Genomic DNA, 17,078 nt, shown 5'->3' on the forward strand with positions numbered 1-17,078 from the left:
CTCAAGTTTATGCAACATTTATTTCCATAAGAACCTAAATAAGGTTTTAGGCACTTCTATGCTGAATCATTAAATGGTTGACTAAAATACATTAAATAACCCGTAGCTTTCAATGTGTAACAGTCACGTTTAATAATTAAACCATCTTCTTGATGAACTTTGCGTACCACATGTAGGAGGTTGCTGCACACAAGCCGTACCTTTGGAGAAAGGAAGACAAATTGAGTCAGTAAACTTAACAAAACGTGACTTATTTCCAAACACGTGCTCTCGTACCATGTGACCATGTACTGCATGTGTTCGTTCCTCAGCGTCACTCTGGTTTGTCCACCTATTGGCCCCCCTGGAGTCGTGCTCCCTGCAGGACACATGGAGGCTAATCAACATCTTTGTTAACACATTTTAGAATAATGTGCAAGACTGGAGGACTCACCAAAATCTGCATCAATGAAGATGGGCTCTGCTCCGGCGGCGGCGCCCATGGCCTCCAGGTCCCGGTAGTGCCAGCGGTTCCTCTCCACGTCGTTGTTCGGCACGAAGGGTTTCCGGTTCTCAGTCAGCCGAACGACCCCCACCACCTCCACCTCGCCTTCCACCTGAACGGAAGCGTTACATTTTGTTTCTATAAGTGAAATGGGGCTGCAGGGAAATAAAAATGTAAGTGCGGCGGAGAAGCTTTGGGGCCAGTTTGTTTCCTTTAATGTGGAATCTAATATTCTTGTGTGGTTGTTCATAACAGACAAAATGAAAAATCCCTTAAACTGAGGACCGTGGATCAGTGGCCACCAAAAGCTAGATGCATCAACGAGAAACGGGAAAGAGGACGTATATTAAAATCTGCTACCTGTACTTTAAAAGGCTCAACAAAATCTGATGAAAACTGCCACAAAAGAGTGATTTCAGGTTGAAGCTGAAGACTACTATCAGCACACGCCAGCTGCCGTCCCCCACGCTGCATTGTGGGTAATGTGGCCAGAGATGTGCTGATGTCTGAAATACTGACCTGCCCCTTCATCCGGGTCTCCGGTCTGACCTTCTGCTTCGGGACGTATCCTCGGTTCACCAGTATCGTGATGCTGCAGGCGAAGGTTGGCGACTCGTCAGCGTGTGCAACAGACGGGACTGTGAGCGAAATGTCCCGTTTTCCAGATTTCTGACCACACATCTCATCCGATTTAATTCAAACCTACCCGAGGTCGGTGCAGCGGAACGGAGTGATGACGTTGGCGCCGGTCTCTCCGCTCGAGGACAGCGTGCCCGCCTCTCTGGCCTCCTTCTCCGGGTCGACCGGCGAGCGCGGCAGGACGTACAGCTCCCGCGTGTGGTCGAACTCCCCGCGCACCTTCACCCTGCGGTACTCCAGGTCCTTCAGCTCGTTGGGACTGAGATCCAGGGAGGGAAACGGCAACATTAATCACAACACCGATGTTTTTGTTATCCTTGATTATCCACCATTTAAAAAGGGTATTTGTTGATTTATGCACTTCTAGAACCGTAGACTAGCTGCTTCTGGTGGTCTCCTGCGAACAACTTGTCTTTGCGTGGGAAGAATATTAAACGCGGCTCACTCGAGAGGAAGCGGAATGGGTTCCGCAGTGACGAGCCTCCTCAGATCGTTGATCAGCTGCATTTTCCACTGACGCCGCTTCACCTTCGCAGAGACAAAAAGGCGTCACGAATCCAGCCAACGGGAACAAAGCATCATGTTACTTATTTTTAAATAAATAAATAAATAATGAAATCACAAATGAAACGTGGTCTCACCTGCCAAGTACCGAGGCCAAAGGTGGTGACAGGGATGAGCAGCAGCAACCATTTAAAGAGAGACTCTTCTCCTTTGGCCCCGCTGGCCGCTGTGGAGCTCGACAGTCGCCCAAAGGGAAGGAACTTACCTGGAAGGACACGACGCGCGAGACAGGAAGTGAAGACAGCGGGATGGACGATGGGAGATTATTCAGAAATGTTATTCAGCCAGTCATAAAACGTTAGGACTTTTCTGTCATTTTTCAAACCTAAAGTCAATTTGACCTTGACTTGAATCTTATCAGATGACATATTTGTCAAAAAAAAAAAAAAAGAACATAAACATGAACATTTCCAAGTAATGTTTTGGTATCGTCAATTACTATTGGGTTCAATCGTTTATGATGCATCTTGAGTGGTGAAAAAAAACATCTAAAAGTACAAATGAGTGTCTTCATCTTCGTGTTTGTTTACCTTGCGGACGTCTGAAGAGCGGCAGTCCGGGCAGGACGAGAGTCCTCTTGATGTGGACGACATGCGACTGCAAGGACGGACAGAAGAAAATAAAAACAACGAGCTCAGATCTGCTTTTCTGCCACTTCTGAAAAGTGACATTCAGCGGAGTTACTGTTGTAGGAAACTAAACAAAAACACGGCAGATATGAAACACGTCACGTACCTTTTGTTGCAGGGTCTTTAACAGCCTGGTGGAATAAACCACCACCGATTTTAGAGAAGCCATTCTCAGTCAAAGCACCAAGGAAGTGGACGAAGCCCGGCTGCATAACACATACATAACGTTGCGGGAGGAGGGGGGGGGGACCTCTTTAGGTGTTACTCCTTCCGGTGCGCTGCCGCTGCGCCCCGGGATGTGACCCACGTGGGTTGGTGGAAATGTTTTGATGCGTTTCGGTCGGTAAACTCGTGCGTTGTCCGCGTGGTTCCGCTGCTCTTTGGTCGACATGGATCTCGCCTCCAGAGATTCCTACTTTCAGAAGTTCGCGAGTAAAGTTTTATCTCAACCGGACCGGGAGCCGAAGAAGAGACCGTTTGGTAACGTTAGCTCACCGATTTAGCTCATGTACTCCCCGGTGTGCATGTGGTATAAATATGTAATAATACACAGGCTCTTTATATGACTTTACTGTTTAAATCCACAGGTCGTTATTTGTATAGACATGTACGTGTGATGCAGGGAATATCTCATATTAAATTAAGGAGGAAAGGCAAAGGCTAAAAATCCCTTAATTAAATGAAAGGGGGGGTAAAGTACTCTTTATAATCAGAAAAGGGGAAGAAAATAATATCACCCTTTTGACATTTTTTAATTGATTAAACAACAATATTGTTTTTTAAATATATGTGAAAATGTCAATGAAGTCAAAAATGGGCATTCAAATGTTAGTAGTATGTCTGATTAATGAATCCATGTCTTTATCTGTGTGCAGCTCACTTCAAGGGTAAATCTGATATCGGTCCCCCTTCGAAGAAGAAAAAGTGCAAGAAGAAACACTCCAAAGAAAAGGGCTCTGATGTGAAGTCCCGACCCCGGCCGCCCCCCTCCCCCGCGGCACAGAACCGTCCGGCCACAGAAAAAGTGAATGGGTCCAGAGCGCCGAGCACAAATGGATCCACAGCTCCGGCACCCAAAGGTAGAGGAAGTGTGTGCGCTGCTCGGTGCGTCCCCGCTGGTTATCAGAATAATGGTTGATAGTTATTTTCTTTTTGCAGAGTCCACCTTCTCCACACTAGATATACTACGCAGGAGACTTCACGAGAAGATCGAAGAGTCCAGAGGACAGGTAAGCAGCGTTTTAAAGATGGTGCAGAGTTTAATTCTGATTCCTATTGGTGGCATTGTATTTACCATTATTTATTCTTTTAAACCAGCAAAGCAGTCGGTATTTCCTTACACATGTATGTTTTGCTTTAAGTTGAATGGCCAGGAACATTTATTTAAATGTTTTTTGCAATGTTTCCGCATCATTTTGGACCATTATTATCAGGGATTCACCAATACAACTCAGACAAAGCACAAGTCCTCACGTTTGGGTACGATAATACCATTACAGGAATGAACATGCAAGCATGTTTAATTTTCATCAGATGTATTTTAATTTTGAAGAACTGCAACAGTGAATGTAAAAATATGTTATAACTCAAAGTTAATTGTCTTCTTTTTCTTTCTTTTTTTTTTTAGGGGGCTCCAAAGGACGCCTTATCAGAGGAGGTCCAGGCAAAGCGGGGAAAGCGGAAGCTGGAGCGCGAGCGCAGGAAGAAGAAGAAGAAAGAAATTCAGCTGAAGAAATTGGCTGAAGAAAGTGCCCGAGAGCAGCAGGCGGAGGTAAAGCAGGAAGCCAAGCCCGCCCCGGCCGCGAGCAAAAGGAACGAAACCGCCATCGTCTTCAACAAGGTGGACACCGTGGAAGAGGTCTACATAGACAAAATGCAGAAGAAGAAGATGAAGAAGCAGCGCGTCAAGGGCCAGTTGACGCCGCTGACGGGGAAGAACTACAAGCAGCTGCTCGGCCGCGTCGAGGCCCGCAAAGCCAAGCTGGAGCAGCTGCGGGAGAAGGACGAGGGGAAGGCCCACGAGCTGGAGGAGAAGATGAAGTGGACCAACGTGCTCTACAAGGCCGAGGGCCTCAAGATCAAGGACGACGAGGTCATGCTGCGCTCCTCGCTGAGGAAGAAGGAGAAGTGCCGCGAGCAGAGGAAGACGCAGTGGAACACGCGCAGCGAGAGCGTCGTGGACAAGATGCAGCATCGCCAGGACAAGAGGCGCAAGAACATCCTGAAGCAGAAGCACGCCAAGACGGAGAAGAAGAAGAACCGGGCGAGGAAGAAAGGCAGGGTGCTGCCCGAGGACTTGAAAAAAGCTTTGGCGTGAAAGAGGACTGCGTTTTACCAAACCGCTCAACCGCCGACAACGTTTTAATGTTTGGAGTAAATAGTCTCTTTTTACGGCAGAACCTTTTGTTTTCTGGACACTAAAGCGCGGCTGCATGTATTGCACCTTCATTCCTTCAGAGGAGTAATATGCGTGTAGTGGTCAATAAAATGTGGTATGGTAAATATGCTTATTTGATTTCAGTTGGATGAGAAGACTACTCGAATATTCTCAATATCAAAAAAAATAAATTCTGTTCGGTTTAATATGAAATTGAACAGCAATCACTCTTTTTGTTAATATTTTTCAACAGAATAATATATATTACAATCTGTTGAACATTTAGTAAAAAGAAAACTACATCTCGGCGCTGCTTTCGCTCCGTGTCAAGGTCTCTTAATTCTATCGTAGAACTGGAGGTGCATCCGGGTAACCAGGAGCTCATGTCTCGCCCCGCCCATACCGGAAGTAGAAATAACAACGTATGGAGCTGCTTGACGGGGAAGCGTCAAGAAAGTGAACGTTGTCCCGCTTGTAAGGTACTTTACTTAGAAATAAATAGCCACGAAGAGAAACGACGCGCGTGGGAACATTTCTAGTGTATCAAATATTCAATGCACGGAGCGAATTGTCCGGAGTCTGAACGCTAATTGTGTTATTCCTCTAAGTTTGCAATATAAACGAATAAACTGTGAGTTAAAAAAGCTGCAGTGAATTGACACAAAAAGAGCGACCCGCAGCGTTCTCCCCAACGTGCTTTTATTTCAGACAATCATGTCGCGACAGCTTCAGGCGCGCAGAACCGTCAGTGTCTGTAAAAACGTTTGGTGAGTAATATTTGACACAAGAAGTGTGTTTTGCTTTTACTTTTGATGCTGCAAATATCTGCTGAGCTCGTATAAACCGTGTAGCTCATAACGGTCATACATTAAAACTGGTACTATTTCTCCTTTTCTCCACTCACCCGGGCGATTCTGATTCAAACCTTAATTTCTACACAAATAATTAATTCTAAATCATTTATATTTGTAGAGTTTATGTAGTTTATGTCTCACTTACATTTGTGTATATAATTGCTCAATATGCTTATTTGATTAATTTGTTGCTGGGCTGCCCGTAGCTGAAAAGGCCGTAATGTTGTTGTTTTTATTTATTTATTTATTTATTTGAACTGGTCATTCAGGGAACAGCCCTGCGGCGTCTGATCTGTTGTCAACCAACAGGGTTGAATTCACGCAACTGGCGGCAGACTACAAAGCAGTGAATCTTGGACAGGGATTTCCTGACTTCTCCCCCCCGAAATTTGTCCAGGACGCTTTTTGCAAAGCAGTGAGCGGCGGACACCAAATGCACCAGTATACCCGAGCTTTTGTAAGTGGAAATGCACAAACCTTTATCTTCCTGTTAACGTCAGAAAAGATTCCCCTTCTGTTCACGGAGTCCTATTTTCCCTCAGGGTCATCCTCCTCTCGTGAACATTCTGGCTAAGTTCTTCGGCAGGATAGTGGGACATGAGACCGATCCTCTGGAGGACGTGCTGGTCACAGTGGGGGCTTATCAGGCTCTCTTCTGCACGTTTCAAGCTCTGATTGATGAAGGGGACGAGGTATGAAAATCAACCCAATTTGAGTCTGAATGTTGTACATGAGAACAGCAAACACTTTAAACATGTAGGTGGGTTGGAAATACTGTTTGTGTTTTTATTCTGTAATAAAACTCCCCTTGTGGTGCTTAGAACTGGTTAATAAATAGTAAGACTTGTGCAAGTATGAACCTGTTTTAACTCTTATTTCTTGTCATCCCTGCCAACAGTTAAGACTAGTAATTCCAATCATTCCCCAGAATGCACATATAGATAAAGTAAGACTTTGTCTTTCAGGTCATAATCGTTGAACCGTTCTTTGACTGCTATCAGCCGATGGTGAAGATGGCCGGGGGAACGCCAGTTTACATTCCGCTCAGGCCGGTGGGTGGTATCTTTGAAAAATGTCACCTTTTCTGCACGTGTCCCTTCAAGTATATTTCATTATTTTCTCCTACTGACTTCCAGAAAGCTGAGGGAAGGGCCGTCCTGTCGAGTGCAGACTGGGTTCTCTCTGCTGAGGAGCTGGCCTCTAAATTCACTCCACGCACAAAAGCCATCGTTATCAACACTCCCAACAACCCACTGGGCAAAGTGAGACGTTTACCGGAGTGCTGGTCTCCCGGTACAAAAAAACACCTGTCACACATTGGCGTCCTTTACAGGTCTACAAGGCCGAGGAGCTCCAAATGATCGCGGATCTGTGCATCAAACACGACGTGCTGTGCATCAGCGACGAGGTGTACGAGTGGCTGACTTACGACGGGAACCAGCACGTGAAGATGGGTGAGACGCGGCCCGGGTTCAGCAGAACGCACTCAAAGGGCGAAAGCCGCATTGTGTTCATGACGTTAATGTATCGACAGCCGGCCTTCCCGGGATGTGGGAGCGAACCATCACCATCGGCAGCGCCGGAAAGACCTTCAGCGCCACCGGCTGGAAGGTGACGCGCGCATATGCGTTCATAGCGACGTAGTGTCCGAGTTGCGTTTTCATCTTGCCCGCAAATTGTTGTGATGACTTTTCTTTCCTCCCTCAGGTTGGCTGGGTCATCGGCTCTGGGAATATCATTCAATACCTGAAAGTGGTCCATCAGAACTGTGTTTACCACTGTCCCACAGCCGCGCAGGTAAATGCAGGAAACCTTTTGTAGAAGTAGAACGTGTGTTTCAATTAGACTGGCCTCTGTTTTTTTGGCTCTTCTTGAAATGTTTATCTCTGCTGCACATTATGAACAGTGAAGCAACTTAAAGCTCACATCAATACCAAAGGCCTATACATCTATAAGTGTTCCTTCACAAAGAAAACTAACCTGACCAGCAACTTTTCTACCACATTGAAATGTTCACAAAATGCTCTTGTCAAATGATTTAGATTTGTCACGATTGTGTGTGTGTGTGTGTGTGTGTGTGTGTGTTCCTCTGCTCCCGCCTTCGGCAGGAGGCCGTGGCTCGTGGATTCGAGAGAGAATACGAGCTGTTCGGGTCTCCAGAGAGCTACTTCCAGCAGCTGCCCGCCATGTTGCACCACAAGAGGGAGAAGCTGGCCTCGTGTCTGGAGAGCGTGGGTCTGAAGCCCGTCATGCCAGAGGGAGGCTACTTCATGATCACGGACATCTCGTCTGTCAGTGAGTGACACCGACAAACAACTTTTAAAAGCATTCCCAGTCCATTGTTTCATTGGCATAAGTCCTGTTTGTTTTTCACAGAGGTGGACTTGGATGACCAGAGCACTGCGGACGAACCCGCTGACTTCAGATTTGTGAAGTGGCTAACTAAGGAGAAGGTGAAGATGAATAACTAACTGGATACTTTAGGCTTCGGTGTATGATTGACGTGTCTTTCTTCTCACTGCATCATTTTATTTCCCCTTCAGGGTTTAGCAACAATCCCCGTCTCTGCGTTCTACAGCCCGGAGCACAGCAAGGACTTTGACAAATACATTCGGTTCTGTTTCATCAAGGTGAATTCAACATAATCAACTCAGGTCTCAGCCTTCTTCGGCTCGCGCTCACTGTCTTTGTCTCCCACAGGAGGACTCCACCCTGAATGCAGCAGAGGACATCTTAAGAAAGTGGAGGCAGACGGAGTAAAATCGCCCCCACGCAAGGCCGTCCATCCAGGTGTCCCCTGGCTTTTGAACCCGTCTTAGGTTTCCACCTCAGTGGAAATGAGCCATATTTAGTGTTTCTCTGAGTCTTGATGGCTCAGTTTAGTACGTAAAGACGATGCTGTCCAAGTAGTAAACCACTTTGCGGAATAACTGTGAATCTTTCTGTGCAATAATATCAAGTACAAAAATGTAATCATGTTTTTAATGAATTCTCACTGTTTTTAGAGTTGATCTTGTCCATCGATTCATGACGTGTCACGTGTATATCGCAATATTTGGTGGTCCATACAAACGGTAAAAACCATAAACATAGACCCAATAGAATTCAGAACTGCGAAACTTTAGTAAGAGTTATTGTAGAAGAGTTTGACTCTATGTCTACTTTGATTACAATACAATATGTTCTTGAGTTCGGAGTATTTGACTGAGATTAAATCATTTTCTGTTTGAAATGTACCGATGTTTTCTATAGCTACATGGTAACTAAATAAATCAAAACATGTGTTTATTTGTGCATGTTTTTTTCATTGAAGCCATGTCCCTTTACTTAAAAAGTTAATTTTATCAAACAACATAAAGAACGTTTAAATTCCTTTCAGCAGTAATCACTCTACGTAAATCCAACTAGTGTTTAACACCCTGGTCAACAATCAAGCTCAGTTGTAACGTTGATTCTAACCATCCGACCATTCTGTATATAAAGCATTATCATTTATTCCAGTTCAAATACCATTTAAAGGCCAATTGGCCAGTACCAACCTGGATACCAGCCGACTCTTATTCTGAAACGCCAATTGCGACCCGGAAGTAAATACCCTTCACGTGTTGGTCCGTGTAAAAATGTCTACCGACGTTTCAGCGAAAAGACCTCAAGTCGCGCCCTCTCAGGTAGTTTAGCACCTTTGTTTTACATTAAGTATTTATCGTACTTTATTTATAATGTGTTTGTTTATTTCAACAGGCGGCAGAGCGGGTGAACTGGAAGAAAAGGAAAACCGAGCGTGAGTAAACAACGATAATTAGCCAGCTAGCTAGCTGTTAGCTCCGGCTAGAAATAACAAGTTAAATCAATTTGCTCGTTTACAGCAGGCGCTTTTACACGGTTTAACAAGCTGCGCGGTTATAAAGTGTTCAGGGAAGCTGAAACCTCTAAAAACGACTTCAAGGTTTAAGATTGTAAAAATTGTTTCTGAGTCATTTTCTATTTAATCAACTGATGAACGTCTCAGCTGATGAAAAGTCATGCCTTACTGTGTGTGCACGTTATGCTTTAGTTGAACTTCTGATAAGCTGTCACAGACCATGAAGCTAGATGCCTCCATTCTGCCCACATCTAACTGGCTCCCCAATGCCCTCGATTCTTCCTGGATTTCAGTCAAGAAGACCAAGAAGCAAACGAAAGAGGCCAAGCTGCTCAAACAGTTGGACAAGCAGCAGCAACGGAAGGAGTCCGCGGAGACCGAGCAGCACGATCAAAGCCAACACGCTAAAGGTGGCCCATCTTTTTAAGGCCTTGTCATGACACCTGTGAGTGCAGCGATGTGAGTGTGACCTGCAGGATGTCTCCCCGTCTCTCTCAGGTCGGGCGTACACGGTGAGCGTGGCCCTGCCGGGTTCCGTCCTGGACAACGCTCAGTCCACCGAGCTTCGTACGTACCTGGCCGGGCAGATCGCCCGGGCCTGTGTCGTGTTCTGCGTCGACGAGATCGTCGTGTTTGACGAATACGGGGAAGATGTCAAGTAAGTTGGCGATTTTTAGAAGATAACGATTTACACCCTCAGTCACTGGCGCGCTGCTAGAGAACATTTCTTCTCTGTCCCACAGGAGTGTTGAAGGAGAGTTCAAAGGCGTCGGGAAGAAAGGACATGCGTGCATTCAGCTCGCCAGAATACTTCAGTACCTGGAATGTCCTCAGTAAGTATTGTCGTCAGATCGCCGGTGTCAGCCCATTGCCCATGAGGCTGATCGCAGCGTTTCTTCTCCTGCAGGTATCTGCGCAAGTGGTTTTTCCCAAAACATCAAGACTTGCAGTATGCAGGTAATGATCCGCATTTATTTTTTCACTCATTCATTTACAAGGTGGCTGCATTTTTTATTATATATATATTGTATTAAGATATATGTGTTTTGCTATTTTACATTTTATCTTGTTGGGCTTTCTGCTGTTGTGCTGAGTTGTATTTCGCTCTTGTGTCCGTCCAAACTGTGGTTTTAAAAGCCACGTTAAAATCAGAAGTTAACTAATACCAGGTATAAACCGCTATCTAAAGGATATGATTGGTCTGGTTTTTTGCAGGTTTGCTCAACCCTTTAGACAGCCCTCACCACATGAGGATCGACGATGAATCGGACTACCGGGAAGGAATCGTCCTCGACAGGCCGCTCAAACCAGGAAAAGGCTCATTGGTCAACTGCGGAATGAGAAAGGTGAGCATGCTTTGAGAGAGGCCGTTTCCCTCACTATGAGTTCGAGAGCTGAGTGCTTCAACTCTTTAATCATCCATCAGATGTTATCTAGATGAATTTTTCTTAAAATGGGGAAAGTTTCCCATTACAATTTAGCATAACCACGGTGATTCCTTCAAATGTGTTGTTTTTGTCAAACCGTCCAAATAGCGAACCCACTCAGCTCACTATTGTTTGTAAGTTCTCCTACATCAAGCCTTTTTTGCCAAACAACTCAATAAAATGTTTGCCTATCAGAGTCTTGACTTCATCCATCTGCTCCCAAAGGATGTTCAAATTGATAAACAGCTGCAGTCTGGACTTCGAGTCACAGTGAAGCTCAACAAGACACAAAAACAAGGTAATTTACCCTTCTTTTTTTTTAGATGCTTTCATCTCTCTTCTTTAAGAGAAGTCCTCATTGCGCTCCAGATTCTGCACATCAGTTCAGCGAATGTGTCCGTCTGCGCTTGTTCCTCAGAGAGCAAATTGTGTAAAGGCGCCGTGGTGGCTCCTCACCTGCCCAGGACTGAAGGAGGCATTTACTGGGGTTACAGTGTCCGCCTGGCATCATGTCTCAGTAAGTCTCCCGCCCTCCCGATGCTCTCAAACATGTTGCATTGCGCATCTCAACATCTTGCGTCGTTCTAGAATCCGGCCACAGCTTTCTCCTCACTGCCGTCGGTTTGTTCGCCCAGGTGCCGTCTTCACAGAGAGTCCACACAAAGAAGGATACGATCTGACGATTGGCACGTCGGAGAGAGGCAGCAACGTGGACCAAGCGACTCTGTCCCCGTTCAGGTATGTTCCGAGCCCGGGGGACTGAGACGGAGCGTCTCCGGGGCGTCTTTTAGTCGCCATGCAGGCTAATGGTGGCGCTCCGCTGGTCTAGCGGGCCCAAACGGAAACCTCTAAACATCAGGTTTATATTTGGGTTTGTAACCAGGTGCACCTCAAGCGAGCGTCCCACTTGTACCTCCACCTGCTTTTTGAAGTCGTTTGAACAAAGACTGGATGGTTGAAAGCAGTTTGGGTTTTAATAGTACAATGAAGTTGGATTTTCTTCTGCTAACATTAGATGTTTAACAGCTAACCGCTATATTCTGCACTTACGAAATGAATTGGCCAGAGTGTTTCAACATTAGTTGCCAGATCTCACAAGCGTTTGTTACGGAGACATAAAAGCTCTCGAAGTTAAATCCATCCAGAAAAAGGCCCTTTTAGAGTTGTAATGCTCGCTAAGAATTGCCGTCTTCACTTTGCGTTTAGTGTAAATTAGCAAATGTTTGCATCCTGACGCGTCAGTCTAAGATGGAGAGGATGATAAACTTAAAGCTGCTAAACATGTTCGCATCACTTCACTCTTGTTGTACTCCCAGTGATGGTATTTCATTCATTTTCACTCACATTTTCCTCTTTCTAGGCATCTTTTAGTTGTCTTTGGAGGTCTTCAGGGATTGGAAGCCAGCGTAGATACGGACCAAAACCTGGAAGTGAATGACCCCAGTGTTTTATTTGACCTTTACCTCAACACGTGCCCGGGGCAGGGCAGCAGGACCATTCGCACAGAGGTGAGGGCACATTACAGGTCATATTTGCTCTTTGTACAAGCCAATGCCCAATATTCTGCAACATTTTGTTAATTTAGGGGTCTTTTTTTTCCCTCCATTTTCCAACAGGAGGCCATCTTGGTTTCCATGGCGGGGCTTAGACGGAAGATCGATGGCGCGTTTTTAGATGTTTCAAATGGTGCATCAAGCAACGCGTGATCAAAGAAAGGAGACAAATCATCTTGCATTCACCATGACGTTGTTCATTTTCCATAATTAGACCTTTGTCGCATCGCGTACCGCTAAAACAGCTGTTATTACAAACATCCCAAGCCCTGCATTGTGTGAAGTCATTTGTACACCCGTCACATTTCTTTGTGTCCTTGTACGCTCTTCGCTCTGTACGTCTGTGTTTGTAACTGGATGAACAAATTGTACATATTTAAATACAAGTGCTGTACACAGGCTTTCACTGACTGGTGTATTTTTCAAAGCACGGTTATTAGCGGCGTTGCGGTTGGCACCACATCGACAAGCAGCCTCTTTTATATTGGTGATTTTAATTCTTCCTTATCCAGACAAATTAAGTCTTATACAGCTGTTCTGCGTTAATTAATCCTTTCATTAAATTATTACATTTCTGTTCAAGTTGTATTCTAGAGGTCATGACATTTTGGATCCTGTTTGCAGCAGTTTTGATTTTTTGGGGGGGTTTTTTGGTTGTTGTTTTTTCCCATTTAAAAAAAAAAAACCTTTGTCTACCTGATTTATAATCAATAAGGGTAGACACATTTATTATTGACCGCTAGTTGTTTTTGTAGGTAACAGGTATCGATGCAGTCTCCTGATCCGTCACCGGCGTCTCCTGAAGACGAATATTCTGGCCACATGATCACAGACCGATAACCTGCAAAAGGCAACACATTTTCCACCTGCGTCAAGTTTTAAAATAACAATTTCACTTTTAATTGATTTGTGGATTCGTAAGAGCAACATACTGATACATGACACAACCAAGATGCACTCTGGACTATTTAACCTGCATGCTGGAAAGCCACTGAGGTAAAAAAATAAAATAATTTACGCATCACTTAAAAATGTTGAGTAATATTCATGAAACAAAAATCAACATTTTGTTTAGAAATTAAGATTATAACAACTTAGTGATTTGATATCTGTACAATGCGGCATTCAGTGCCTCTAGAATAAATGTGGAGCAATCTGAATGTGTATATTTTTACTGAGAAGGATAACTGCTTACTGCAGACTAGTAGTTCACTGTTGAGTGAACAGCGGGTATCCGTAGCACCAAGTATAGGAATCTGAATCCTGTTTCTGCCATTTTTAAGACGTTTAGTTGTTTAAAAATCTAAATGCATGTTCATATTATCTCAGTAAGTATGAGCTTGGCATGTTGGAGAGCCGTTGTCTGTCCTAAATAAAAGCCACTTAGTTGTAACCAGAGAAACGGCTACGGATCTAATTCCCCCGTCACGTTGTTTACATAATCGCATTTTCATTTATATTCACAAAAATACTATAAACAATGTAAAAATTCATTAAAGTACATTTTCTCTCTATTTATGAAAAACACCTGACTGGTGACCGCCACACGCCCGGGTGGAATATTCACAATACAGTAACCGAACAGCAGTGCTCCTCTCCGTCCATCGGCCCAGTGACGTTTCATCCTCTCGGCTGGTCCTGAAAACAGCCGTTATTCATCACGTGGCTCTTCGAAGGCTCCTACAGATCTCTCTCTCTCTGGTTTCCGCGTCGCTCTAGAACCATTTGGGATGAGCGAAGGTGATGTTGTACTGCTTGGCCCAGCGTGCAAACACTTGCTTCTCCGTGATGAAGCGATGGTGGTTCCCTCTGCGGCTGCCCTCGTTCTGCAGGTACGTCACGCACTCGTCGGGCCCCCTGGGCTTGTAGTAGTGGTAGGGCATCTTCTTGGATGCAGGTTTGGATTTCCTGGATGAACAACGAGTTATGTAACAGCCAGCCCAGTGATAACGGGTCGCCTGAGGTGCTTCTGGGATTGCGACGAGCGCCGTCCCCGTACTCACCCACAGTGATACGGTGGAACCATCCCGTACACCTTGATGTTGTCGCATATCTCGATGGCGATGACCATGGTGAACCAGCCCGTGCTCAGCCACGAGTGGGATTTTTGCCTTGAGCAGAGACAAAAAAAAAAAACAAGTTGGGAAACAAAAAGTGACTTTTACCCAAAGAAAACACATGTCTCCCCCCCCCTCTCTCTCTCTCTCTCTCTACTCACCTATCTCGCCCGGTCTCCTTGTGGAACAGACTGTCGAATCGGCGCATCTTGCTGGCTGTGATGCTGAAACAAGACAAGTTGCTGTAGGTCATGCTGACTCTCTGGATCAACCTGTACAGCGTCCCTTTGGCCTCCTTCCCCATCTTGTTGGGGGGTCCCCAGAAGATGATCACGGGGTGGCTGTCGGGCCTCTGCAGGAACTCGCCGGGCCTGCGGACCACCCTGAACACGCTGGAGTGGGCCACGACCCGCAGGGAGGTCTGGTTCCCGACGTCGGCCTCGTAGCCCAGCGTGGGCGCGTCGTTCATGCGGATCACGCAGTCGGCGCGGTCGATCTCTTCTCCCGCCCCGGCGCCCAGCACGTGGCTGGAGCTCGTCACCAGCGCGCACTTTTGACAGTGTAGGTTCATGCTCTTGAAAAGGAAAAAGATTCAAAGTGTAAATAATGATAACCTGGTGCGGACTTATAGGCATGTGGATCACGGGCACGCGTGATCCCCAGAGGTTGAACCATGCTGACTTCAGTCATACCGCTTTTCCTCACAGAAGTCACACTTTGCTGAATGTTCCCAGTGTTTGTTTGAACTCTGATTCTTCCTTCTAAATAACTGCCTGATAATGTTTTCCGATAAAACGCAGCTGCGTCCTGTTTTGACCTTGAAGGACCAGGGCGATCCGTTGCGAAAGGTTAACCACTTCCTTCTGCTTTTGATGACAGTAAACGTATTCAAACCTGTCCCTGAGCGACGGAAACACATCGTCATTGTACATGCGTGGATTTCCCCCCCGGGTACCTTGTTGCCATGGAACGGCACGTAGCCGTCTTTCCCGGACCACTTCTTCAGATCCGTCGCCTTGATGGCGTAGTTTGTGACCACGTGGAAGGGGGCGTACGCGCTGTCGTTGCCATTGTTGGAGCCGTACAGGATGAGGAGGGTCATTAGGACGAAGATGGCCGCCAAGATCACCAGCCTGTGGCTCTGTTGTTCCTGCAAGACGAAACAACAGGCACGGTGAATACAAGTTAGCTCCATTTTACAGGCTCTGCTGTATCTCAGGGGGAATTCTTCAAGCTGCTTAAAATAACGTCAACTTTCTATGCAAAACCCGCGAAGAGCTCATCAAATACGACTCATTATTGCATATTTAACTACTCGATCCACGCAGAAATGAAACCACTGCTTTTTTTCAGCATTTCCTCATCCATCAGTTCCTTTAAGCTCTGTGCAACTGCTAAAGGCATTTCTAATCATATCATCATTTATAACAGTCACAGATCGTTTCCCTGATGATGAATAGTGACAATACTATTTAGCATGCAGCTGTTTGACGTGTGTACTTCGGACTCCCTGAATAAGCCCTGAATGCTTCACCTCCGCCACGTGTAAACAACAGTAACACGCACAATACCCGCAGTAATACATCCTGCAGATCACCGCACCGTCCAGATGTTCCAGGGTCTTTTCTCACCTTGCTGATCTTTACCCCCATGCTGTCTGACCAGGATGTGAACCGACGCGCCGCCTGCTGTCTCTCATCATATCTGTCCGGAACACACAAAATCATCCGCGGATTGGAATTATTTAGCGCGAATGTTGGGGGAGAAAATGTGTGATGTGTGTGTGTGTGTGTGTGTGTGTGTGTGTGTGTGTGTGCGCATTAGCATCACCAAAGCTATTTGCCAATTACAGTTTGAATGATTTAATAACGTCAGGTATATTTAAGCTCCTATTTCCTGAACGCTAACTGTGAAATGTCATTACTTTCACCAACAGCAGTATGCAGATAAACACCGTGCGCAGGTATCCCTGGAACGCTGTAACGTGACGTCACATCTACCCATTTTTTTCTCTCTTCTTCTCCGGTAACAACAACAACAACAACAGCAACCGATGTGATTAACAACTAACGTGACACGTGCCGCGTGTTAATCCGGCGTTTACCGTTTCGTGGCCTTCTGCGGTCTCGATGTCGGGTGTCACCCTCCTCCGCGTCCCGTACCCCATTTTCCTGCGCCACCGGCTGACGTCATCACGCCGTCCACTGCAGCTCGGCGATGTGGGCGTGTGGGGCTGTTACGGGGGGGGGTTATATGCGTTAAAAAACAGAAAGACCAACGGGAGCCAGATATTATAAAAGCATAACGAAAATAAATTATCTGCATTTAAAATCACTTAATTAATTTCACACTGATTTTCGTTTGGCTTCGTGATGATTAGAAGCTCATCTAGCTGTTTTTAACCGGACGGGTGAAATTTGGGGTATGAAACAAATGCCTCTATGGCGCCGCCTTCATTTGATTTTAAGGCAGACCTACAATTTAACATGAATGTATTGTAATTGAATTAATTAGACCTCCAAACGACGGCAACACAAACATTTGCCATCTCGAATTGTCGGGAAATTTTACAAACTCTTACCAAATTGTCTGTGGGTCATTGTTGGATCAAGGTCCATCCATCCATCCATCC

General features: G+C 45.6%; 4 protein-coding genes across 4 annotated transcripts; 2 read left to right on the plus strand and 2 right to left on the minus strand.

Annotated features, from left to right (window-relative positions):
* Position 1: 1 nt before the first annotated feature.
* Positions 2–2,558, minus strand: surf1 (SURF1 cytochrome c oxidase assembly factor). The gene is made up of 9 exons (XM_040197077.2): positions 2,423–2,558; positions 2,218–2,284; positions 1,765–1,892; positions 1,569–1,651; positions 1,191–1,382; positions 1,004–1,076; positions 434–596; positions 277–358; positions 2–200 (listed from the first exon to the last, which is right to left on the minus strand). The coding sequence occupies exons 1-9, from the start codon at positions 2,483–2,485 to the stop codon at positions 137–139; spliced, it is 915 nt and encodes a 304-aa protein (XP_040053011.2). The 5' UTR covers positions 2,486–2,558; the 3' UTR covers positions 2–136.
* On the plus strand, positions 2,546–4,818 carry surf6 (surfeit 6). The gene is made up of 4 exons (XM_040197075.2): positions 2,546–2,796; positions 3,192–3,395; positions 3,475–3,545; positions 3,944–4,818. Exons 1-4 carry the CDS (start codon positions 2,706–2,708, stop codon positions 4,631–4,633), a joined length of 1,056 nt encoding a protein of 351 aa, XP_040053009.2. The 5' UTR covers positions 2,546–2,705; the 3' UTR covers positions 4,634–4,818.
* A 145-nt stretch (positions 4,819–4,963) lies between these two features.
* LOC120831551 (uncharacterized) lies at positions 4,964–12,790 on the plus strand. Its single transcript, XM_040197072.2, has 25 exons — positions 4,964–5,172; positions 5,402–5,460; positions 5,857–6,004; positions 6,090–6,239; positions 6,513–6,599; positions 6,684–6,809; positions 6,881–7,001; positions 7,082–7,158; positions 7,255–7,344; positions 7,656–7,842; positions 7,924–8,000; positions 8,091–8,177; positions 8,248–8,306; positions 9,122–9,215; positions 9,289–9,328; positions 9,703–9,819; positions 9,908–10,067; positions 10,153–10,242; positions 10,317–10,366; positions 10,625–10,755; positions 11,062–11,134; positions 11,255–11,353; positions 11,472–11,574; positions 12,197–12,344; positions 12,453–12,790. Exons 1-25 carry the CDS (start codon positions 5,077–5,079, stop codon positions 12,540–12,542), a joined length of 2,559 nt encoding a protein of 852 aa, XP_040053006.2. The 5' UTR covers positions 4,964–5,076; the 3' UTR covers positions 12,543–12,790.
* Positions 12,791–13,265: 475 nt separating this feature from the next.
* st6galnac6 (ST6 (alpha-N-acetyl-neuraminyl-2,3-beta-galactosyl-1,3)-N-acetylgalactosaminide alpha-2,6-sialyltransferase 6) lies at positions 13,266–16,680 on the minus strand. The gene is made up of 6 exons (XM_040197076.2): positions 16,551–16,680; positions 16,078–16,150; positions 15,402–15,596; positions 14,608–15,020; positions 14,393–14,500; positions 13,266–14,297 (listed from the first exon to the last, which is right to left on the minus strand). Exons 2-6 carry the CDS (start codon positions 16,096–16,098, stop codon positions 14,105–14,107), a joined length of 930 nt encoding a protein of 309 aa, XP_040053010.1. The 5' UTR covers positions 16,099–16,150; positions 16,551–16,680; the 3' UTR covers positions 13,266–14,104.
* Between the last annotated feature and the right edge of the window lie 398 nt (positions 16,681–17,078).

Source organism: Gasterosteus aculeatus, chromosome 14, assembly GCF_964276395.1.
Source record: "Gasterosteus aculeatus chromosome 14, fGasAcu3.hap1.1, whole genome shotgun sequence".
In the NCBI taxonomy this organism is placed as follows: domain Eukaryota; kingdom Metazoa; phylum Chordata; class Actinopteri; order Perciformes; family Gasterosteidae; genus Gasterosteus; species Gasterosteus aculeatus.

Bases quoted from the DNA above. Each gene is read 5' to 3' on its own strand.
- surf1 (XM_040197077.2), bottom strand. From the start codon at position 2,485: ATGGCTTCTCTAAAATCGGTGGTGGTTTATTCCACCAGGCTGTTAAAG. The intron at 1,077-1,190 runs GTAGGTTTGAAT...CTTCGCCTGCAG, and splicing joins TTCCGCTGCACCGACCTCGG to CATCACGATACTGGTGAACC. The intron at 597-1,003 runs GTCAGTATTTCA...GCTTCCGTTCAG, and splicing joins AGACCCGGATGAAGGGGCAG to GTGGAAGGCGAGGTGGAGGT.
- surf6 (XM_040197075.2), top strand. From the start codon at position 2,706: ATGGATCTCGCCTCCAGAGATTCCTACTTTCAGAAGTTCGCGAGTAAA. The intron at 2,797-3,191 runs GTAACGTTAGCT...ATCTGTGTGCAG, and splicing joins GCCGAAGAAGAGACCGTTTG to CTCACTTCAAGGGTAAATCT. The intron at 3,546-3,943 runs GTAAGCAGCGTT...TTTTTTTTTTAG, and splicing joins TCGAAGAGTCCAGAGGACAG to GGGGCTCCAAAGGACGCCTT.
- LOC120831551 (XM_040197072.2), top strand. From the start codon at position 5,077: ATGTCTCGCCCCGCCCATACCGGAAGTAGAAATAACAACGTATGGAGC. The intron at 6,600-6,683 runs GTGGGTGGTATC...ACTGACTTCCAG, and splicing joins TTTACATTCCGCTCAGGCCG to AAAGCTGAGGGAAGGGCCGT. The intron at 12,345-12,452 runs GTGAGGGCACAT...ATTTTCCAACAG, and splicing joins GCAGGACCATTCGCACAGAG to GAGGCCATCTTGGTTTCCAT.
- st6galnac6 (XM_040197076.2), bottom strand. From the start codon at position 16,098: ATGGGGGTAAAGATCAGCAAG. The intron at 15,597-16,077 runs GTGAGAAAAGAC...TTCGTCTTGCAG, and splicing joins TGGGGGTAAAGATCAGCAAG to GAACAACAGAGCCACAGGCT. The intron at 15,021-15,401 runs GTACCCGGGGGG...TTCCTTTTCAAG, and splicing joins TGCCGTTCCATGGCAACAAG to AGCATGAACCTACACTGTCA.